Source organism: Rana temporaria, chromosome 3, assembly GCF_905171775.1.
Source record: "Rana temporaria chromosome 3, aRanTem1.1, whole genome shotgun sequence".
In the NCBI taxonomy this organism is placed as follows: domain Eukaryota; kingdom Metazoa; phylum Chordata; class Amphibia; order Anura; family Ranidae; genus Rana; species Rana temporaria.
The window spans coordinates 457,455,856-457,477,550 of NC_053491.1; the positions used below are offsets into that span (position 1 = coordinate 457,455,856).

The 21,695-nt window shown below is 46.0% G+C and overlaps 1 protein-coding gene across 1 annotated transcript in view; it reads left to right on the forward strand.

Moving 5' to 3' along the window:
* Positions 1-4,081: 4,081 nt before the first annotated feature.
* Positions 4,082-21,695, forward strand: part of AP1S1 (adaptor related protein complex 1 subunit sigma 1) — a 60,666-nt gene continuing 43,052 nt past the window's right edge. The window contains exons 1-2 of the mRNA XM_040346710.1: positions 4,082-4,238; positions 18,894-19,072. Coding sequence (XP_040202644.1) covers positions 4,236-4,238; positions 18,894-19,072 — 182 coding nt within the window. The 5' untranslated portion in view covers positions 4,082-4,235. The remainder of the gene's footprint in view (positions 4,239-18,893; positions 19,073-21,695) is intronic.

The following is a 21,695-nucleotide window of genomic DNA, read 5'->3' on the forward strand; positions in this document are numbered from 1 at the left end:
ATCAGGTCCTTCCCCCTTAGACGCATGGAGTCGAGTGAGGGAAAGATGGCCCCCACTTGACTCAATTTCATTGGATGACGGAAGCGACGTCACACGTCACTTCCACCCAATGGTCTTAAAGGGGATTTTTTTTTTATTGCATTTAAGTGTAAATGTGAGATCTGAGGTCTTTTTGAGCCCAGATCTCACATTAAAGAGGTCCTGTCATGGTTTTTTTTCTATTACAAGGGATGTTTACATTCCTTGTAATAGGGATAAAAGTGATCCAAATTTATTTTTTTAAAGGGACAGCGTAAAAAAAAAAAGTTAAATAAATAAAAAAATAAAAAATGTATAGCGCCCCATCCCGCCATGCTCGCGCACAGAAGCAAACGCATTCGAAGGTCACGCTCGATACCTCACACATGTGAGGTATCACTGCAATCTTTATGCCGCATACAGACGATCTGACATTCCGACAACAAAACCGTGGATTTTTTTCCGACGGATGTTGTCTCAAACTTGTCTTACATACACACGGTCACACAAATGTTGTCGGAAATTCCGAACGTCAAGAACGCTGTAACGTACAAGATGTACGACGGCACTATTAAAGGGTAGTTCAATACCAGTCGTGTTAGTAGAAGTTTGGTGAGAGACGATTTGCGCTTTTCAGCCTCGTGCTTTTCAGTCCGTTACAGCGTGACGAATGTGCTATCTCCATTACGAACATTCCAGACCGAGCGTTTCCGTCTCGTACTTGATTCAGAGCATGCGTGGAATTTTGGGGTCGGAATTGTCCACACACAATTGGAACCAGCTCATCAAATTTTTGTTGTCGAAAAATCTGACAGAAAATGTCCGATGGAGCCTACACACGGTCGGAATTTCCGACAACAAGTTCCCATCGAACATTTGTTATCGGGATGTCCGATCGTCTGTACACGGCATTAGAGTGAAAGCAAAAATTCTAGCACTAGACCTCCTCTGTACCTCTAAACAGGTATTTTTAAACTTCACCTATGAAGATTTTTAAGTGTCAAAGTTTGTCACCATTCCACGAGCGTGCGCAATTTTGAAGCGTGACATGTTGGGTATCAATTTACTCGGCATAACATTATCTTTCACAATATAAAAAAAATTGGGCTAACCTTACTGTTTTCTTATTTTGTTTATTAAAAAAGTGATTTTTTCCCCCAAAAACTGTGTTTATAAGACTGCTGCACAAATACGGTGTGACAGAAAGTATTGCAACGATCACTTTTTTATTTCATTTTACTAGTTATTTTCTAGCAAAAAAAAAAAAAAAAGATTTTAACTTGTAAACATCAAGTGCAAAGTATAGGCCCGGTCCTTAATTGGTTAAAACGTTACCTATGGGGATTTCTAAATACCGTAGTACAGTGGGTGACCGCGATATAGTTGTTTTTTTGTTTTTTTATTTAAAATTTGGCGTGGAGTTCCCCCTCATGAATCATACTAAACGCTGCGGCCTAAATTGGCGGGAATCCAAGTCGGATCCCGTCGCTTCTATGACAGCTTTTTCCCCATCGCGGCAAGCCGGCTCGGCGCTGGCTCCTGCGATGGGGCTCGTAGGTGGTCAATCTCGCCGAGAAAGGGAGCGAGATTGACCACCTACGAGCCCCATCGCAGGAGCCAGCGCCGAGCTGGCTTGCCGCGATGGAGACAGAGCCGTCATAGAAGCGACGGGGATCCGACTTGGATTCCCGCCAATTTAGGCCGCAGCGTTTAGTATGATTCATGAGGGGGAACTCCACGCCAAATTTTAAATAAAAAAACGGCATGGGTTCCCCCCCACGGGGCATACCAGGCCCTTAGGTCTGGCATGGGTTGTAAGGAGAACCCCCCTACGCCGAAAAAACGGCGTGGGGGTCCCCCCACAATCCATACCAGACTTGTATCCAAATCATGCCGCCTGGCCGATCAGAAAAGGAGTGGGGACGAGCGAGCGCCCCCCTCCTGAGCCGTACCAGGCCGCATGCCCTCAACATGGGGGGGTTGGGTGCTCTGGGGCAGGGGGGCACACTGTGGCCCCCCACCCCAGAGCACCCTGTCCCCATTTTGATAAGGACAGGGCCTCTTCCCGACAACCCTGGCCGTTGGTTGTCGGCGTCTGCGGGCGGGGGGCTTATCGGAACCTGGGAGCCCCCTTTAATAAGGGGGCCCCCAGATACCGGCCCCCCACCCTAGGTGAATGAATATGGGGCCCCCCCATCTCTTCTTTAGCTTTTTTACGAGGGGGGGGGCCTTCTTCTTCAATGTCTTCGGCAGGGGGGGGTGTCGGTCTTCACCGCCGTCTGGTTCTCTTCCGCTCTCCGGGGGTCTTCTCCACTCTCCGGGGGGGTCTTCTTCCATCTTCTCTGCTCTCCGCTGTCGTCTCTGCGCTCCCCGGTTCTTCTCCCGCTCGCTCTCCGGTGCCTTCTCCTTCAGGGCTGGCCGCCGCTATCTTCGTGTTAGCTCAAATACTAGCGGCGGATCAGCCCGCTCTTCTTTGCCTTCTTTGCCGTCTTCTGCCTTCTTCTCTTCTTCCGATGTTGACGCAATGCTTCTTCCCGCTGTAATGCCGATTTATATAGGCCTCTTATGATGTCACAGTCCCATCATGCTCCGGTACCTACCCACCGGAGCATGGGTAGAGGTGTCGGGAAGAGATCCTGTCCTTATCAACATGGGGACAGGGTGCTCTGGGGTGGGGGGGCCGCAGTGCGCCCCCCTGCCCCAGAACTCCCAACCCCCTCATGTTGAGGGCATGCGGCCTGGTACGGCTCAGGAGGGGGGGACGCTCGCTTGTCCCCACTCCTTTCGTGACCGGCCGGGTAGCGTGCTTTGGATACGGGTCTGGTATGGATTGTGGGGGAACCCCCATGCCGGTGTTTCTGCGCAGGGGGGTTCTCCTTACAACCCATGCCAGACCTAAGGGCCTGGTATGCCCCATGGGGGGGAACCCATGCCGTTTTTTTATTTAAAATTTCCCCCTCATGAATCATACCAAACGTCGTGGCTAGAATTGGTGGGAATCCAAGTCGGATCCCCGCCGCTTCTATGACGTGCTCGCTGGAATGTGCTTTTTCTATTCCAGCGAGTGCGAGATGTCGGCACCCTGTCGCCGAGAATCAGCGCGATGCTGTTGTGCTGGAAACACATTCTCGGCAACAGGTACAGTATGTCGCCATTCCACGAGTGTGCGCAAATTTAAAGCGTGACATGTTAGGTATTTATTTACTCTGCGTAACATAGAGTTGCCACCTCCTCCCTTTAAAAAGGAACACATATGAATTACACAGGTTCTGAGGTTAATTTAATGCAGGAAAGGCACCAAATGAGTCTAATTACCTCCTTAATTAGCCACAGAACCTGTGTAATTAATATGTGTTCCTTTTTAAAGGGATGAGGTGGCAACCCTAGCGTAACATCATCTTTCACATTATACAAAAAAAAAAAAAAAAGGCGTATATATATTGTGTTTTCCTTTTTTTTTTTAAATGTATTAAAATTTATTTTTTCCAAAAAAATGCACTTGAAAAACTGCTGTGCAAATACCATGTGACTCGCCATTTTATTACCTAGGGTCTCTACTAAAAAGAATGTATATCGTTTGAGGGTTATAAGTAATTTTCTAACAAATAAATACTATTTTTGGCTGCAGTTCTACTTCATAACGTTGGACCACATATAGACAGTCAGACCCAAAAGAAATAGCCCGTCTCATAAATGTGTCTGCCTCAGTAATGCTTTCCAAGAGCTGTTTACCCACCAACAAGATGGCGCCCTCCTTCTTCACATGGAGGGGCGTGGCGCTAGTGCAGTGACGTGTCCATTCAGCTAAAACCCCCTCCTACACTCCACCAGGTAAGAAGTGCCAATCGTTGTCATAGTTACAAACACGCCTCTTGCTCAACCCCTTGACTGCAGATAATTTGCACTGTAGGAAGTTTGGACCTCCCAGGCTCCTGTAGAACACTTGGCACATGCGCACTTTAGCGAGCCGAGGTCGATTCGCGTATCCGGCGCCTGCGCAGTGCAAAAATGGGGGCTGCGCGCGTGCGTGGTAAGCGGAGTAGAGGACCGGCGCATGCGCAGCTCTTCCTTCCAGCCCTCCTCTCTCCTCCTTGCGGGGTGAGGCTGGGGGAGGAGGAGGTACCGGGTCCGGACACTGCAACCACGAGAGTCCGGGGACCGAGGCCTGAGAGCAGGCCTTCAGACGGGGAGAGGCGGCTCAGGGACCGGGCAGCAAGATGGTGAGAATGAGGGAGAGGAGACTTGTGTGTGTGGGGAGAAGGGGGGCAGGTGAGGGGGGTTACCTGTATACCTGGAGAGGTGACGTCATGTCTGCCTGTCACATGTCGGGGGGGGAGGAATCTGATCATACAGGAGTATGGACCCTCTGTGGGGGAGGGGAGGGTGGTCAGAAATGTCTGCTTACAGCACTGGGGACCCGGATACATTAGGGGGGCCTCACCTGACCTTCTATTTATTTATATATATATATATATATATATATATATATATATATATATATATATACATTATAGATCATTTTTTTTTATTATGCATTTATTTTTTTTCAGTTATATAGTATTCCACTAATAATAATAATAATAATAATAATAATAATAATATTATATATATATATATATATATATATATATATTTGTTTTATTATTTTACACTCCCAAACCAACCCAAGTTATATCGTCCACTATACAAGATGAGAGTATGTTGGGTGTTTATGCTCCTCTTTTTTTTAGTTTTTATTATTATTGTTGCTATAAATGTTTAATGATATATTTATTCTGTTATTAAAGCGGGAGTTCACCCGAATTTTTTTTTTTTTTTTTTAACATTAGATTGATGCTCATTGTGGGAAGCAGAATCGGGTGTTTTTTTTTAAAAATCGAAGCAGTACTTACCGTTTTAGAGAGCGATCTCCGCCGCTTCCGGGTATGGTCTTCGGGACTGGGCGTTCCTATTTGATTGACAGGCTTCCGACGGTCGCATCTATTGCGTCACGAGTAGCCGAAAGAAGCCGAACGTTGGTGCGACTCTATACGGCGCCTGCGCACCGGCGTTTGGCTACTTTCGGGAACTCGTGACGCAATGTATGCGACGGTCGGAAGCCTGTCGATCAAATAGGAACGCCCAGTCCCGAAGATCATACCCGGAAGCAGCGGAGATCGCTCTCTAAAACGGTAAGTACGGCTTCGATTTTAAAAAAAAAACACCCGATTCTGCTGCCCAAAATGAGCCTCAATCTAATGTTAAAAATTGAGTTTTTGGGTGAACCTCCACTTTAAGTGTGTGTGTGTGTGTGTTGTTTTTTTTTCTGGGGGGGGGGGGGAGCCATGACAGCCGCCGTGGGACCCCAGAAGAGAAGGATCGGGGACACTGTGTGCAAAAGTATAACATGTTTGTTATTTAAAAAAAAAAAAAAAGTATTACCGTATTTATCGCGGTATAACACGCTCCCGCGTATACCGCGCATCCCTAATGTTGCCCCCGAAATTCCTGTAAAAAAAAAAAGTTATATGATTTTATTACTTAGTTTTGGTGTCTTCCCAGCGTCCATCGTCCGGTCCGGCGTCCGTCTGCGGCCTCGATGGTGTCCTCCCGGCTTCTCCAGCGCGCGCCTCATGTCGCTTCCCGCGCTCAGTTCGAACGCCTCCGCCGACATATACCGAGTGCAGTACATTCGGGTACATTCGGCAAGGCTCGGCTTCGCTCGCGCTCACGCTCCGTGACGTTTATGCGTGAGCACGAGCGAAGCCGAGCCTAGCCGAATGTACCCGAGTGTACTGCACTCGGTATATGTCGGCGCAGGATTTCAAACTGAGCGCGGGAAGCGGCTATCGGCGTATATCGCGCACCCACGATTTCCCCCTTATTTTAAGGGGAAAATAGTGCGCGATATACGCCGATAAATACGGTAACTTTAGTGTCCTATTAAGTGCTGGTACACCACAATAGATTCAGTTCTGTGTGCTTTTTTTTTTTTTTTCTGCACTGAAAATGCATGCGCAGTGTTTTCCATGTATTCCAATGGCTCTAGTTCACACCACGCAGTCAGTTTCCGGTGCAGAAAATGACCGGAACTTACTTCATTGGTGCAAAAGAAAACGGAACTGCATCTGGTGTGAACTGGCCCTTAGGCTGCATTCACGCCTGAGCGTAGCGTTTTTGGTCGTATTTTTTCCGGCGTTTTGTCGCTTGTTTGCATACAGCGTTGTCCGACGTTTTTGAACTTCGTCGTTTATCATTTTTCCTATTGACTAAAATAAAAATCTTTCATCATTTGTTGGTATGTTTGTAGATTTTTTTTTTTTTTTTTTATCTCCTTCCCGGGTGAATTTTCTATTTCACAGAACAGATTACAGCGACAAAACGCCCGTAGAAACGCTTGTTGTCGCGCTAGACGCTTGAATCTAGCGTTTCCATTAGTTTTTATGGGAATACAAACGTTCAAAAACGCCCAAATCCGCCCGATTCGAGCGACAAAAAAGGGTCCAGTACTTGTTTGTGCTTCAGGCGTTCGGCGTCAGGCGTTTTGGAGTAGAGATGTGAACCATCTCCATTGAGAATAATGGATTTTTTTCCCTCTAGCGTTTTATAGCTTCAGGCGGCAAAATGCTCAGGTGTGAATGCAGCCTTGGGCTGCATTCACACCTCGGCGTACAAAATCGCGGCGTTTTGTCCCGCGAAATGCGGCGACTTGTACCGCGATTTGCGGCGACAAAACGCTGCGATTGTGAATGCAGCCTTCACCTCCTCTATGGAGATGGTTCACATCTCCTATGCCGAACGCCGAAAGCCGCCTGAAAAAAAGGTCCGGGACTTTTTTTCTGGCAGCAGGCGTTCGGCGTGGAAATGTGAACCATCTCCATAGAGGTGCATGTTAAATCATCCCTCTGGCGTCTCGGGGCTGCAGCGGCGTCGCACTACAGGCGTATATACGCCTAGGTGTGAACGGGGGCTGAGGGTGTAATGTGTTACGGATGCAGAATCCCCTGCACTCCCCCTCCCCCATTGTGACAGTGAGCCGAGGATCTTCTCTCTCTCCCCCACCCCCCCCCTCGCTGTTGAAATAAATGTCCTGGCAGGACTTCACTCACCTCGCCCACGTCATTCATTCACAGAGTCCTGTGAATGGGAGAACTACAAGTACTGATGACCTTTGCAGCTGTCGGCTTGTTGTTCTCGGTGATGTAGAGTGCTCTGGTAGTTCATTATTTCTCCCTGTCATTCAGTAACCGCTCATCTCATACGAGGTACAGACAGACAGGAGTGCTGCACGACACCTGGGATTTGCTGCTTGTGGGTGCGATTCTTTCCAGCCTCCTAATTAACCACTTCCCGACGGCCGTACGACTATATACGGCCGCCGGGTGGCTCTACTTCTCTGGGAGGCCGTGTTTTTACGGCCGCCCCTTTTCGCGTTCCCCGCGCGCGCTCCCGAGCGCGCAGCGGGGAACTGCTGTGCTGGCCGTGTCCCTTGGACACAGCCAGTCACAGATCGCCGTGAACGGCCAATCGGAGCGGCCGTTTCCTAGGCAATCTGTGCGGCCAATGAGAGATGATCTCATATGTTTACATATGAGATCATCTCTCATTCCCGGCTCTCGCAGACAGCGGTGCTGTCAGGGGAGAGAGGAGACGGATCTGTGTCTCTTGTACATAGGGACACAGATCGGTCACCCCCCCAGTCACCCCCCCTCCCCCACAGTTAGAACACTAATTAGGATACACATTTAACCCCTTCCTCACCCCCTAGTGTTAACCCCTTCCCTGCCAGTCACATTTATACAGTAATTAGTGCATTTTTATAGCACTGATCGCAGTATAAATGTGAATGGCGCCAAAAATGTGTCAAAAGTGTCCGATGTGTCCGCCATAACGTCGCAGTCCCAATAAAAATCGCAGATCGCCGCCATTTCTAGTAAAAAAAAAAATTTATACAGTAATTAGTGCATATTTATAGCACTGATTGCAGTATAAATGTGAATGGCGCCAAAAATGTGTCAAAAGTGTCCGATGTGTCCGCCATAACGTTGCAGTCCCAATAAAAATCGCAGATCGCCGCCATTTCTAGTAAAAAAAAAATTTATACAGTAATTAGTGCATATTTATAGCACTGATTGCAGTATAAATGTGAATGGCGCCAAAAACGTGTCAAAAGTGTCCGATGTGTCCGCCATAACGTCGCAGTCCCAATAAAAATCGCAGATCGCCGCCATTTCTAGTAAAAAAAAAAAAATAATAATAATAATTCTGTCCCTTATTTTGTAGGCGCTATAACTTTTGCGCAAACCAGTCGCTTATTGCGATTTTTTTTTTTTTTTTTTTTTTTTTTTCACTAAAAATATGTAGAATACGTATCGGCCTAGACTGAGGATAAAAAAAAAACGTAAAAAAAAAAAATTGAGCTATTTATTACAGCAACAAGTAAAAATATTTTTTTTTTTTCAAAATTGTCGCTCTATTTTTGTTTATAGCGCAAAAAATAAAAACCGCAGAGGTGATCAAATACCACCAAAAGAAAGCTCTATTTGTGGGGAAAAAAGGACGTTAATTTTGTTTTCGAGCCACATCGCACGACCGCGCAATTGTCAGTTAAAGCGACGCAGTGCCGAATCGCAAAAAGTCCTCTGGTCAGGAAGGGGTTTAAGTGCCCAGTAAGGAAGTGGTTAAAAAAATAATAATAAATTCACATTATGAGTAACTTGTATAGCGCTGCAAATGTTTACTAAATCGCCTCAAGGCGCTTTTTCCAGCCAGTCTCCGCCTTGTGTCTTCAGAAGAGGTGGGTCTTAAGTTGTTTTTTTTTTTTTTCCTGAAGGCCCGATGGGTTTTCTTCCGTGTGGATGTCTGTGGGTAGCGCGTTCCACAGCCGTGGTCCCTGGACTGCGAATCTTCGTTCTCCTTTTGATTTGTAGCGGGTCTTGGGGATGTGGAGGAGGTTTTGGTTGGTAGATCGGAGGGGACGGCTTGGGGTGTAGTGTTTTATTTTCTCACATGGTTATTGCGGAGTAATGCCTTGTGTCCATTTGTGAGTGAGGCAGAGGGCCTTGAAAGTAACCCGATCCTTCACCCCGTCCCTGAGGAGCCTCCATTGGCTGGCAGTGAACGTCTCCTTTAATCACTCTTCTTAAAGGAGAAGTACAGCCTTAAGGCTCCATTCACATCTATGCGACATAACGCCCGACGCTTCTGCCGCTAGAGGGGAGAATTCCCATTGCTGTCTATGGAGATGGTTCACATCTCATAGACGCCGAACGCCTGTCAGCTGAAAAAAAGGCCCGGACCCTTTTTTTCAGGCGCCCATTGACAGCAATGGGAAGAATCTGAAAAAAATAAAAAAAAAGATACACACTCGCGGCAAAATACGCCGCTGTCGCATAGATGTGAATGCAGCCTAAAGATGTTATACTTGCCTCCGCTGTGCAGTTCGTTTTGCACAGAGTGTCCCCGATCCTCATCTTCTGGGGTCCCTCGGCGGCTGTCTCTGCCCCCTCCTCGCAAAAGTTTTTCACGTTCATGCGAGCTCCCACGCATGGTGGAAAGCTTTTGCGAGCCCGCTCCCGTGATACAGCGGCGGCCATAGCCATGGAGCTGTTCGGAAATACTCAGAAGAACTGAAATACTCCGTTCCTGAGCCTTTCCGAGTTCAGCTGAGCCGTCCCCGAGGTTCTCTGGCGCCCCCCCTCCACCTCTGGCCACATGCGATATTGCATGCCATATAAGTCAATGCGGAACAAATTATTTTCATTTCTATTGACTTCTATGCGGAAACTCGCTTTGGATTACAAGCATTCTCCTGGAACGTATTATGCTTGTAATCCAAGGTTCCACAGTATATAAATGTGAAGACATCAGATAGAGATGTAAAACCTATGTAGGGAGATTTGGTTCATCTCTGTGTAAAATGCTTCGATGTGACCGCAGCCTTAGAAAGCACGGGATACACTTCCACTAAATCTGTCTGCGCCGGTATTTATCAACTCCAGGATCTATGGAGGGTTTACACACAACACCAAAGTGTCATTTATTGTTTACACAAAGCATCGTGTGTGTGTGTGTGTGTGTGTGTGTGTGTGTATAGATAAATATCTTTACTAGTGTGCCCATTGGAAAATGTCCTCTCTGTTACTTGTCTAGTAATAAACAAAAAATAATATTTTTTTGCCCATAGTTATGCTTTGAAGAGTAACTACCGGCAATTTTATCTTTTTTTTGTTTAAGTTTTGCGTGGAGCGCGATCATCTGTCAGTTTTTATTGCTGTCTGTGTCGTCCTGTTTACTGTTATCTTTGAAAGTGAAAGAAAATCCAAAATGTTGGGTTGTCACCAGAACAGGAATAGAGGGGAAATCTTTCAATGGGGGCACTAGTTCTGGGGGGGGGGGGGATTCCCTTAATTTTAGGGCTGTTACTGATTACAATTTTCGTGTTTGATTCATCGTGTTTTTTTTCTTTTTTTTATCGACTAATTTCGATTATTATAACGCACATACATTTTTCGGATCGCCACCATATATAGTCCCCACTGTAATGTCCACGGACACGTCGCGGCTGTAATGTCCACGGACACGTCGCGGCTGTAATGTCCACGGACACGTCGCGGCTGTAATGTCCACGGACACGTCGCGGCTGTAATGTCCACGGACACGTCGCGGCTGTAATGTCCACGGACACGTCGCGGCTGTAATGTCCACGGACACGTCGCGGCTGTAATGTCCACGGACACGTCGCGGCTGTAATGTCCACGGACACGTCGCGGCTGTAATGTCCACGGACACGTCGCGGCTGTAATGTCCACGGACACGTCGCGGCTGCCGCTGTAATGGAAGATTAGTGCTTGCTTGGTCTTACCAGAGAAGCCGGCCAAACACGAGCAGTTGAGGCTGGGTGATGTCAGCGCGCCGCTCTAGGCTCACCTAGGCCACCGCCAGGTGGACCAAGATGGCGCCGCTCCGGGAGCTAGTCCGAAGCCGCAGCCTTTCCTATGGCCGAGGCAGCAGCGGAGCTCCGCAGATCACGTGATGTGCCGATCCACATATGGTGACTTGTTCAGATCACGGATCATTTACGATCCATTGCACCACTTGTACCGATCAAAAGAATAAACGATTAATCAAGGAATTAATCGTTAATTTTTGCAGCCCTACTTTATTTGCAGTGATTTCCTTCCACTTCCTCTTTGACTATGGGTTGGGAAGTGAAGGGAAATCTCCCTTGTGGGACACAGATGGCAAAAAAATAATAAAAAAAAAATAAAAAAAAAAAACCTGTGATCTGCTGTTGGTGTCAGTGTAATGTCAATTGCGTCCCAAACACAGATCGCAAAAGCAGTGCGTTTTGTGGCTATCGAGTCGCATGGAGCTGTGGTACTCCATTCGGTGTGGCATGGTATGCAATACTCTTTTCTGCATTCCAGTTAAATTTGCAGCCCATTCAAATGAACATAAACATAATATAATATAATTTTTGGGAGTTCTAAGTTATTTTCTAGCAAAAAATACAGATTTTTAACTTGCAAGCAACAATGGTCAGAAATAGGCATGAAAGGGTTAATATGCGCGTGCAAGCAATAAAACAAGGCTTTTGGATCAACAAAATTCTGCTTTTAGACCATTCAGTGCCTGTTAGTTTCCTTTTGAAATCAATGAAAATGCATCAAAACGTTTTGTCAATGGATGTATTACGACTCCAGTCAACGTGCGTCACGGCGAACATCAGCACATTGACTGAGAGAAGACAATACAAGTTGGTGTGCGCTGACTGACGTATTTTGATGCTTTTCCATTTTATTTCAATAGAAATCCTAGGAGTGGGAAAAATTCCTAAGTGTGACCAGAGGTCCTCGGTGATTTGGTTTGTCAAAGATAACGTCCATGTTCTCCAACCACCAAAGAATTGTCTGATAAACACGACTCCAATAGACCGTGAGATTTACTGCCAATCTCCATCCATCCTCTTCAATCTTTGCTTGTAAGGAATTCAAACCAACAGATGAAGGGGATTCATTTGCAAGCAATTCATAAAGCGATCGGATCTCTCCGCCTCTTCAAAACTGCCCAATATATATAATTTCATTACTGTGACGTTCTATACCGTTGATATGACCCCGATATTTTTTTTATACAACGGGCGAGTCGACATCCGATTTTAACCGCTTAAGCCCCGGACCATTTTGCAGCTAAATGCCCAGGCCAGGTTTTGCGATTCGGGACTGCGTCGCTTTAACAGACAATTGCGCGGTCGTGCGACGTGGCTCCCAAACAAAATTGGCGTCCTTTTTTTCCCACAAATAGAGCTTTCTTTTGGTGGTATTTGATCACCTCTGCGGTTTTTATTTTTTGCGCTATAAACAAAAATAGAGCGACAATTTTGAAAAAAATTCAATATTTTTTACTTTTTGCTATAATAAAAATCCCCCAAAAACATATATAATTTTTTTTTTTTTCCTCAGTTTAGGCCGATACGTATTCTTCTACCTATTTTTGGTAAAAAAAATCGCAATAAGCGTTTATCGATTGGTTTGCGCAAGATTTATAGTGTTTACAAAATAGGGGATAGTTTTATTGCATTTTTATTAATTTTTTTTTTTTTTACTACTATTGGCGGCGATCAGTGATTTTTATTCGTGACTGCGACATTATGGCGGACACTTCGGACAATTTTGACACATTTCTGGGACCATTGTCATTTTCACAGCAAAAAATGCATTTAAATTGCATTGTTTGTTGTGAAAATGACAGTTGCAGTTTGGGAGTTAAACACAGGGGGCGCTGTAGGAGTTAAGGATCACTGTGTGTGTGTTTACAACTGTAGGGGGGTGTGGCTGTAGGATGGACATCATCGATCGAGTCTCCCTATAAAAGGGATCACTCGATCGATGCGCCGCCACAGTGAAGTACGGGGAAGCCGTGTTTACATACGGCTCTCCCCGTTCTTCAGCTCCGGGGAGCGATCGCGACGGAGCGGCTATAAACGAATAGCCGCGCCGTCGTCCCGGATCGCTCCCCGAGGAATCCCGCACGCAGCGGAGGGGGTCCCGATCGGACCCCCCACCCGCTAGAAGGCAAGGGCGTATATATACGCCCTTCTGCCTGTCCGTGCCATTGTGCGGACGTATATAGGCGTGCGGCGGGCGTTAAGTGGTTAAAGTGCTCCCGGCGGTGGAATCCCTTTTATAGGCAGTGGGAGAGGTGCTCCACCCTGCTTACCGGAGCTTTCAGTAAAGGGGGGGATCCAATCCCTTGGAGCGATGGGCAGGAAGTCGAGTGAGGGCAACATGGGCTCCACTCAACTCTATGCCTTTGGAGGACCAGAGCGACGTCCTATGTCACTTCTGCCTAATGGCTTTAAATCGAATAGATAGATATATATATATATATATATATATATCTATCTATCGTCTGCCCTTGTTGTTTTAACTTTGGATAGTAGAGCTGCGTGATTCTGGCCAAAATGAGAATCGCAATTTATTTTTTGCTTAGAATAAAGATCACGATTCTTGCGGCGTAAAATCTTTTACATTTATACAAACAAAATTGGGCTAAGTTTAGAGCCGGTTCACACGCAGGCGGCACGACTTTGGGGGCGACTCGGCAAGGCAATCTCAAGACGACTTGAGAGGCGACTTGCAAAATGACCTAGGGCTAGAATCGCGGGACTTCGAGACTGGAAGTGACGTGATTTTTTGAAGATTTCGGCGCCATTTTCATTATTGGAAGAGCCCTTTGTTTGGATCGATAAGCCCGGTGGGGAGATCCTCTAATAGGGATTTATATGGAAGAAGTAGCAGACACAAGGTAAGAGAGGAGGAGGTTTATGGGACCAGTAGGAGGAAATGGCTTAGACTTCTGGGGAAGGAAGCCTGCCAGGAGGAAGAGGAAAAACAAGTCTAACCGGTGCTACCGGCAGGACCAGAAATGACTCCATTGTGAGCCTTGTCAGAGGAGAGGACGGCCTGGAACAAGTCAGTGCAAGCTGCTTCACTGGCCGCTGTAATGTCACAAAACCGGTCTCTGAGCTCTGGTGACATGAATATGTTGAATGGGGGTCATGGCCAGCAAACCGGCCTATCGCGGTCTGTTTTTGACATTCGTGTGCGTAAGGCCTAAAGCTGGAGTTTAATCTGCTTGCATTTTGTCCTGGTTCTGATTCTGCAACCCCGCCGTCACTGGTTAACCCTTTCGCTGTCAGAATTTTTATTTTTTTTAAGTGGTTGTAAAGATCCCCGTTTAAAAAATAAATAGCAAACGCGTCATACTTGCCTCCACTGTGCAGTTCGTTGTGCACACCTGTTCTGGGGTCCCACGGCGGCTCTCTCAGCTCTTCCCCGCATTAGATAACCCCCTCTGGGAAGCGCTCTCCCGAGGGGGGGTTACCTTGCGGGCACACGCCGGAGTCATACACTGTGTCCATAGCCGCCGAGTGTATGACTCGTCCCCACCCCCCGGATCATTGGATTTGATTGACAGCAGCGGGAACCAATGGCTGCGCTGCCATCAATCTATCCAATGAAGAGCCAAGAAGCCATGGAGAGAGCGACGGCAGGATTACGCCGACGAAAATTTGGAGCTCGGGTAAGTAAAACTGGGGGGCTGGACAGTGCAAGGTTGTGTTGTTTTTTTTTTTGTGTGTGTTTTTTCTTTTACCTTAGTGCATAGGATGCATTAAAGTGGGGGTTCACCGCAAAAAATTTTTTTTAACATTACATTCAGGCGAGTTGTGATAATGACATTAGGCTGTTTTTTTTTTTTTTTTTTTAATCCTTGCCGTACATAATGTTTTATGTACATTTTCACCGCGGCTTCCGGGTATGTAATCTGCGGGACTGGGCGTTCCTAATTGATTGACATGCTGCCGACCGGCTCATACAGCAGCGCGTCACGAGTTGCCGAAAGAAGCCGGACTGCGAGTCGGCTCTATACGGCGCCTGCGCACCGAAGTTCGGCAACTCGTGACGCGCTGCTGTATGCACCGGTCGGAAGCATGTCAATCAATTAGGAACGCCCAGTCCCGCAGATTACATACCCGGAAGCCGCAGTGAAAATGTAGATATAACGGTATGTACAGCAAGGATTTAAGAAAAAAAAAGCCTAATGTCATTATCACAACTCGCCTGAATGTAATGTTGAAAAACATTTTTTTGGGTGAACCCCCGCTTTAAGGTGAAAAAACACGTAGGTTTACTACAACTTTAAGCATTTATTGAACATGTTTATGCCTGAAGATTTAGTTAAAACTCTTAAACAGTATATCTTTTCTGAAAGCAGAGACCCTAGAGAAGACAAAGGTGGCTGTTGCAATTTTTTTCTTCTTATGACGCCTAGTATTAGCAGAGTTGTGTATATAAAGTGCAAATTTTTAATTAAAGCGGAGTTCCACCCAAAAATGGAACTTCCGCTTTTTGGAACAACCCCCCCCCCCCCTCCAGTTTCACATTTGGCACCTTTTCAGGGGGGTCCAGATACCTGTCTAAGATAGACAGACAGGTATTTGTACCCACTTCTGGGTATAGACTCGCCCCACTTCACCCCCCCCCCCACTGTCTCGAGCGGGGCCCCGTGAGGGCGCTCCGCGCTACTCGCGCATACGCAGTAGGTAACCGGGCAGTGAAGCCACAACGCTTCACTTCTGGATTCCCTCACAGAGGATGGCGGCGGGGGCAGCTGAGGGACAAGCGATTGCTCGGCCTCGGCTGCCAACATCGCGGGCACGCTGGACAGGTAAGTGTCCATTTTTTTAAAAGTCAGCAGCTTCAGTATTTGTAGCCGCCGGCTTTAAAAAAAAAAAAAAAAAAAAAATTCAAGTAAAAAAACACTAAAGTAAATAATGGGGGCGCAAACACAATAAAATTACCCAATATTTTTTTGTAAAATATTTAAAGATGAGGTTGCTTCCAGTAATTTGAAACCAAACGTGTCAAACCTTAAAGGTTAAACCCTCATGGGTTTTCATTAGGGCTGTGCAAATTAACTTTTAATTAATCGATTAATCTTTAATTTTTTTGATCGATTAAAATTCTTTTGATTGGTACTCGCCTCTCCGCCGCCTTCCGGGCCTTCAGGGAGTTCCGTCGGAGATCCGGAGATGTCACGGACACTGGCGGGGCTTGCCGTGTCCATCTGAAGGGCTCCTTTGCTGTGCCTTCATATCTGCATGCCGGCGGGACCTTCCTATCTGCCACACGCAAGGGCTGTTACACTTCCCTCTATCAACCTGGGATTCTACAAACATCTACTGGGAGTTGTGATAGTTCCCTTCACGGGACATCTACATGCTGACGAACTGATGTTAACCTCTCCTCATCTGTATTCAGCAGTGGTATCGTTGTACACATTTTTATACCAGTATTATACTTAGCTACATGTTTTTATGACTGCTTTTCGCACCATTTTTACAGTTTATGTAGCTACATCGATTTTATCTCCAGTGCAATATTTATTTGGTTACCTACTTGAAGACTATAAAAGTTTTAATGCTATTCCCATCGAGTGCTGCCTTTGTGTGTTTTTTGTATCCTGCTATCCATTTTCCAGTGGTTGGTAGCTGCACTGGGAATCGGCCTGCAAGGAGATCAGCTAAAAGTAATTGGATCTGTATGTGTGTTATAATTAATCAAAATTAGTCGATTAATCGATTAAAAAAAAAACGATTAATCGAACCGAAACATTTTGATCAGTAACAGCCCTACTTTTCATCTTTATGCATGAAGGTGAAAAACTTCCTGTGATGCAGAGCCCCCCCCCCCCCCTTACTTACCTGAACCTGGTCTTTCCAGCAATGGGGACGAGCACAGCAGCTCCAGCCGGTGTCTCGATTGATTGCAGCGCAGCCATTGGCTCCTGCTGCTGTCAATCAAATCCAATGGCGCGGGGTGCGGAGCAGAGTCCCTCTGTCTGTGTCAGTAGACGCAGCAGCAGGACTCGGGAGCATGCCCGCATGGGTGTCATGAAGGAGAGCGCTTCTCCGATGGGACACTCGAGTAGAGCAGGAGCCACGAGCGCAGCTGGGAACCCCAGAAGAGGAGGATCAGGGCCACTCTGTGCAAAACCAACTGCACAGAGGAGGTAAGTGTGACATGTTTGTTATTTAGGACAAAAAAAAGAGGGTTTATTGAACATGTTATGGCCTAAGGATTAGTAAACTCTCAAACGGTATATATTTTCTGAGACCCTAGAGAAGAAAATTGTGATGGTTGCATATTTTTTTTTTTTTGTCATCAAGTATTCGCATAATTGTATGTAAAGTGCAAATTTTCAAATGGGGGGGGGTGTGATGTAAAAATACAATCCAAATGAATATTGGGGACACGAACACAAGAAAATGACCCAAACGTGCCAAACCTTAAACACCTGCCAGCCGCTCGCAGTAAATATACTGTAAGTGGGTGGCAGATACAGGCACAATCATGTTCCTGTACAGCGTCCTTTTCTTCTGGGTTCAGGGGATGCATGTATGCAAGACTTGCTTACCCGTGCCATGACTGGACACGGCACGAGTTTGGCAGCAGATTTCAGTGCTCTGGACTGAGACAAATACACACTATAGAGGGATAGGCTTTGTTCATATTTTATGTCTGAGGTTTACAGCTTTACACTTTATTATTAAAGTAGTACCTTTTTGGATTACGAGCATAAATCGTTCTAGAAGCATGCTTGTAATCCCAAAGCAAGTGAGTTTCCCCATAGGACTCCATGGAAGCTCAGATAATTTGTCCCAGTGTCACTGCTGGTGCGGGGGTGCCTGGAGTGTCTTCGGCGCCCCCGCACCTCTGGCCACATGCCGTACTGCACACCCTAGAGCTGGGATCCTAAAACTACGGCCCTCCAGCTGTTGCGGAACTACACATCCCATGAGGCTTTGTAAAACTTTGACATTCACAGACATAACTAGGCATGATGGGAATTGTAGTTCCTGAACAACTGGAGGGCCATAGTTTGAAGACCCATGCCCTAGAGCAGGTATATGCAATTAGCGCACCTCCAGCTGTTGCAAAACTACAAGTTCCATCATGCCTCTGCCTCTGGGTGTCATGCTTGTGGCTGTCAGTCTTGCTATGCCTCATGGGACTTGTAGTTCAGCAACAGCTGGAGGTCCGCTAATTGCATATCCCTGCCCTAGAGGCTTGAATTCTGCTCGTCTTGTGAGACAACGCGTTTTTATTTATTATTCTTTAGGATTTATATAGCATCAACAGTTTGCGCAGTGATTTACAATATAAAGGGGGGCAGTACAGTTGCAATACAAGAGGGTTGCTTCCAAGAGCTTACAGTCTAATTATTTTGGCACTGGATCTTTGTGCTTTTCTATGCAATGCAAGAAGATCCTGGCCTAGTGAATTGACAGGCTGCGTTTCATGCGCTCAAGTCACTGATATGCCTGTAATATTAGGCAAAATACCAGGTTTTATAAAGCCATTTATTTCAAACTGCAATAAATCATGGGTGCTCAACCTGTGGCTCTCCAGCTGTTGCAGAACTTCAAGTCCCATCATGCCTCTGCCTTTGGGAGTCATGCTTGTAACAGTCAGTAGCTTGCAATGCCTCATGGGAATTGTAGTTCTGAAACAGCTGGAGAGCCACAGGTTGAGCACCCATGATAGATGATTCACGCTTGTTGTCCATCAGTGCAGTATAGAAAAGCCTGTCTTCTATGGAGTAGGGATTGGGTAATGTACACCATGGTTTTGTAGAGATACATTTGGCTGATGGGATGTACCAACCAGTGTCCTGAAATGAGAAATAATCCTTTTTGGAGGTGTGAAGGAATGAGAGGTGACAAAGTCCAATCCAGTTTTCCACTGCCAATAATCAGGTTGGCCAGTAGAGGGAGCTCATCGCTCGTCCATCATGGTTGTAACGTGACATTTCTGGTGCTTGTCTCGTAGATGCGATTTATGCTGCTGTTCAGCCGGCAGGGGAAGCTGCGCCTGCAGAAATGGTACGTCGCCACTTCAGAGCGGGAGAAGAAGAAGCTTGTGCGAGATTTAATGCAAACGGTGCTCAGCCGCAAACCTAAAATGTGCAGCTTCCTGGAGTGGAAGGACTTGAAGGTCGTCTATAAAAGGTGAGGACCCTCCACAATCGGCTCTCTATTACTGTGTGTCTCCAGGAAAAATCGTTGGCGTCCCTGGAGGATAGAATGATAGACTTCCAAATATGTTTAAAAAAAACTTTATTTTAAGTGATACTAAAGTCTTGTGGTTTTCTTTCTTTTTCTTTTATTTTCTTTCTTTCCTTTCCCTTCTTTCTTTCCTTTCCCTTCTTTCTTTCTTTCCTTTCCCTTCTTTCTTTCTTTCCTTTCCCTTCTTTCTTTCTTTCCTTTCCCTTCTTTCTTTCTTTCTTTCTTTCCTTTCCCTTCTTTCTTTTTCTTTTCTTTTCTTTTCTTTTCTTTTCTTTTCTTTCCTTTCTTTCTTTCTTTCTTTCTTTCTTTCTTTCTTTTCCCCTCTTTCTTTTTCTTTCTTTTTCTCTCTTTTTTTTTCTCTCTTTTTTTTTTTTTTTTCTTTCTTTTCCCCTCTTTCTTTTCCTTTCTTTCTTTTTCTTTCTTTTTCTTTTTCTTTTCCCCTTTTTTCTTTTTCTTTTTCTTTTCCCCTTTTTTCTTTTTCTTTTTCTTTTTCTTTCTTTTCTTTTCTTACCTGCTCTGTGCAGTGGCTTTGCACACAGCAGCTGTGAGAATCGTGATCTTTATTCTAAGCAAAAAAAAATTGTGGTTCTCATTTTGGCCAGAATCGTGCGGCTCTATCTATCGCATAAAATTCCATTAACATACATTTAAATTTTTTGTTATAACCTGACAAAATGTGGAAAATTTCAAGGGGTATGAATACTTTTTCAAGGCACTGTATGTATCGTGCTCGCAATGTGCAATTGTGTCTAACGATATAGCAAGTATCCCTCAGATGTGCCCCACCACTTCATATCGACCAGTGGGAAAGGGGGAGCGCAGAAGAGAGGGAGGGGTGAGAAGGGAAAGGGGCAGTATAGTGACACCTATGCCAAAATCAGGAGATAGGGTCTCCTCCAGCCCCTCTCACTTCACATTCCTCACCAGTCAGCTGACCGTCTTTCCCCACCAGCCATGCCGTGAACTGAATGGGCGCCTGCGAAGAGGCTGAGTGGGTGGCTGCAGGCTCAGGGAACAGCCCAGCTGGCCAGCCACAGGGGCTTAGGTAAGTAAAACGGGGACTGGGGGTGCCGGACACTGCAAGGTGTTCGTTTCACCTTAATGCATAGAATGCATTAAGGTGAAAAAATACATGGGTTTACAACCCCTTTAATGTATTCTATGCATTAAGATCAAAAGCCTTCTGTGTGCAGAAGCCGCCCCAGCACCCCCTAAAACTTGGCTGTTCAGCGATGTCCACGAGTGTCTTGGCTGTCTGAGGCTCTCCCTCCTGATTGACTGAGACACAGCAGTGGCGCCATTGGCTCCCGGTGCTGTCGGTCAACTAATCAGTAGAGAGAGGGGGCGGGGCCGGGTCACTGCGCCATGTCTGAATGGACACGGGAGCTGTGACTCGGGCTGTGTGCCCCCATAGGAAGCTGCTTGCTGTGGGGGCACTTGACAGGAGGGAGGGGCCAGGAGCACAGAAGAAGGACCCGAGAAGAGGAGGATCTGGGCTGCTCTGTGCAAATCCACTGCAACAGAGCAGGTAAGTATAACAAGACTTTACAATCACTTTAAAGAAAGGCCCCAATCAGTTGAACCATCCCTGAGGAGTCAAGGCATGAATCCATCCTACTGGAAAACTGCTTAAGGGAGTGTGAGATTGTATGCTTGAACATTACTGAAGCCCCTGACATCATACCATAATACGCCCCTGAGATCATACCATAATACGCCCCTGAGATCATACCATAATACGCCCCTGAGATCATACCATAATACGCCCCTGAGATCATACCATAATACGCCCCTGAGATCATACCATAATACGCCCCTGAGATCATACCATAACACACTCGCATAAAAACCGAAGGGGACTCGTTGTGACATTCCCACATTTGCTGCTGACTCACTTAGGAAGTCCATCTGTGTATCACATATTGAACAGAAGTAGACATAGACAATGTTGATTAAATGTTACACTCCATAGCTTGACTAGTGCCAAAAAATCAGCTTTTCATATGGCTTTGTGGAATATGACACTGTTAACTTGAGAAGTGTTGTATAATCACGTTTTCCTCCTGTTATGATGAGACTCTTGTCTCAAAAAAAAAAAAACCTGAGAAATGGTGCAAAATCAGCATGGAGTAGTAAATGGTTAAAACGTGTTTATTAAGAGCAGTAAAATTGCGCTCACAAAAAGAGATGAGCTCAGGCGGGGAAATGTAGCTGTAATTTAAACCTAGAGAAGGGAGCCAGCAACTTTTAGTAGATCATAAGCTCAATAATGGCATGCAATGCCAAGCTGCGGTTTCCAAAGCGAGCAAAGTCCCTTCTTGTATTCAGAGAGGTATGGACTCCAGAGACAGAGATATAATTTTGCCCCTGTACATTAGTAAGACCTCATCTAGAATATGCAGTTCAGTTTTGGGCTCCAGTTCTCAAAAAGGATATCGGGGAACTGGAGAAAGTGCAGAGAAGGGCAACCAAACTGATAAGAGGCATGGAGGAGCTCAGCTATGAGGAAAGATTAGAAGAACTGAATTTATTCACTCTGAGAAGAGGAGAATAAGGGGGGATATGA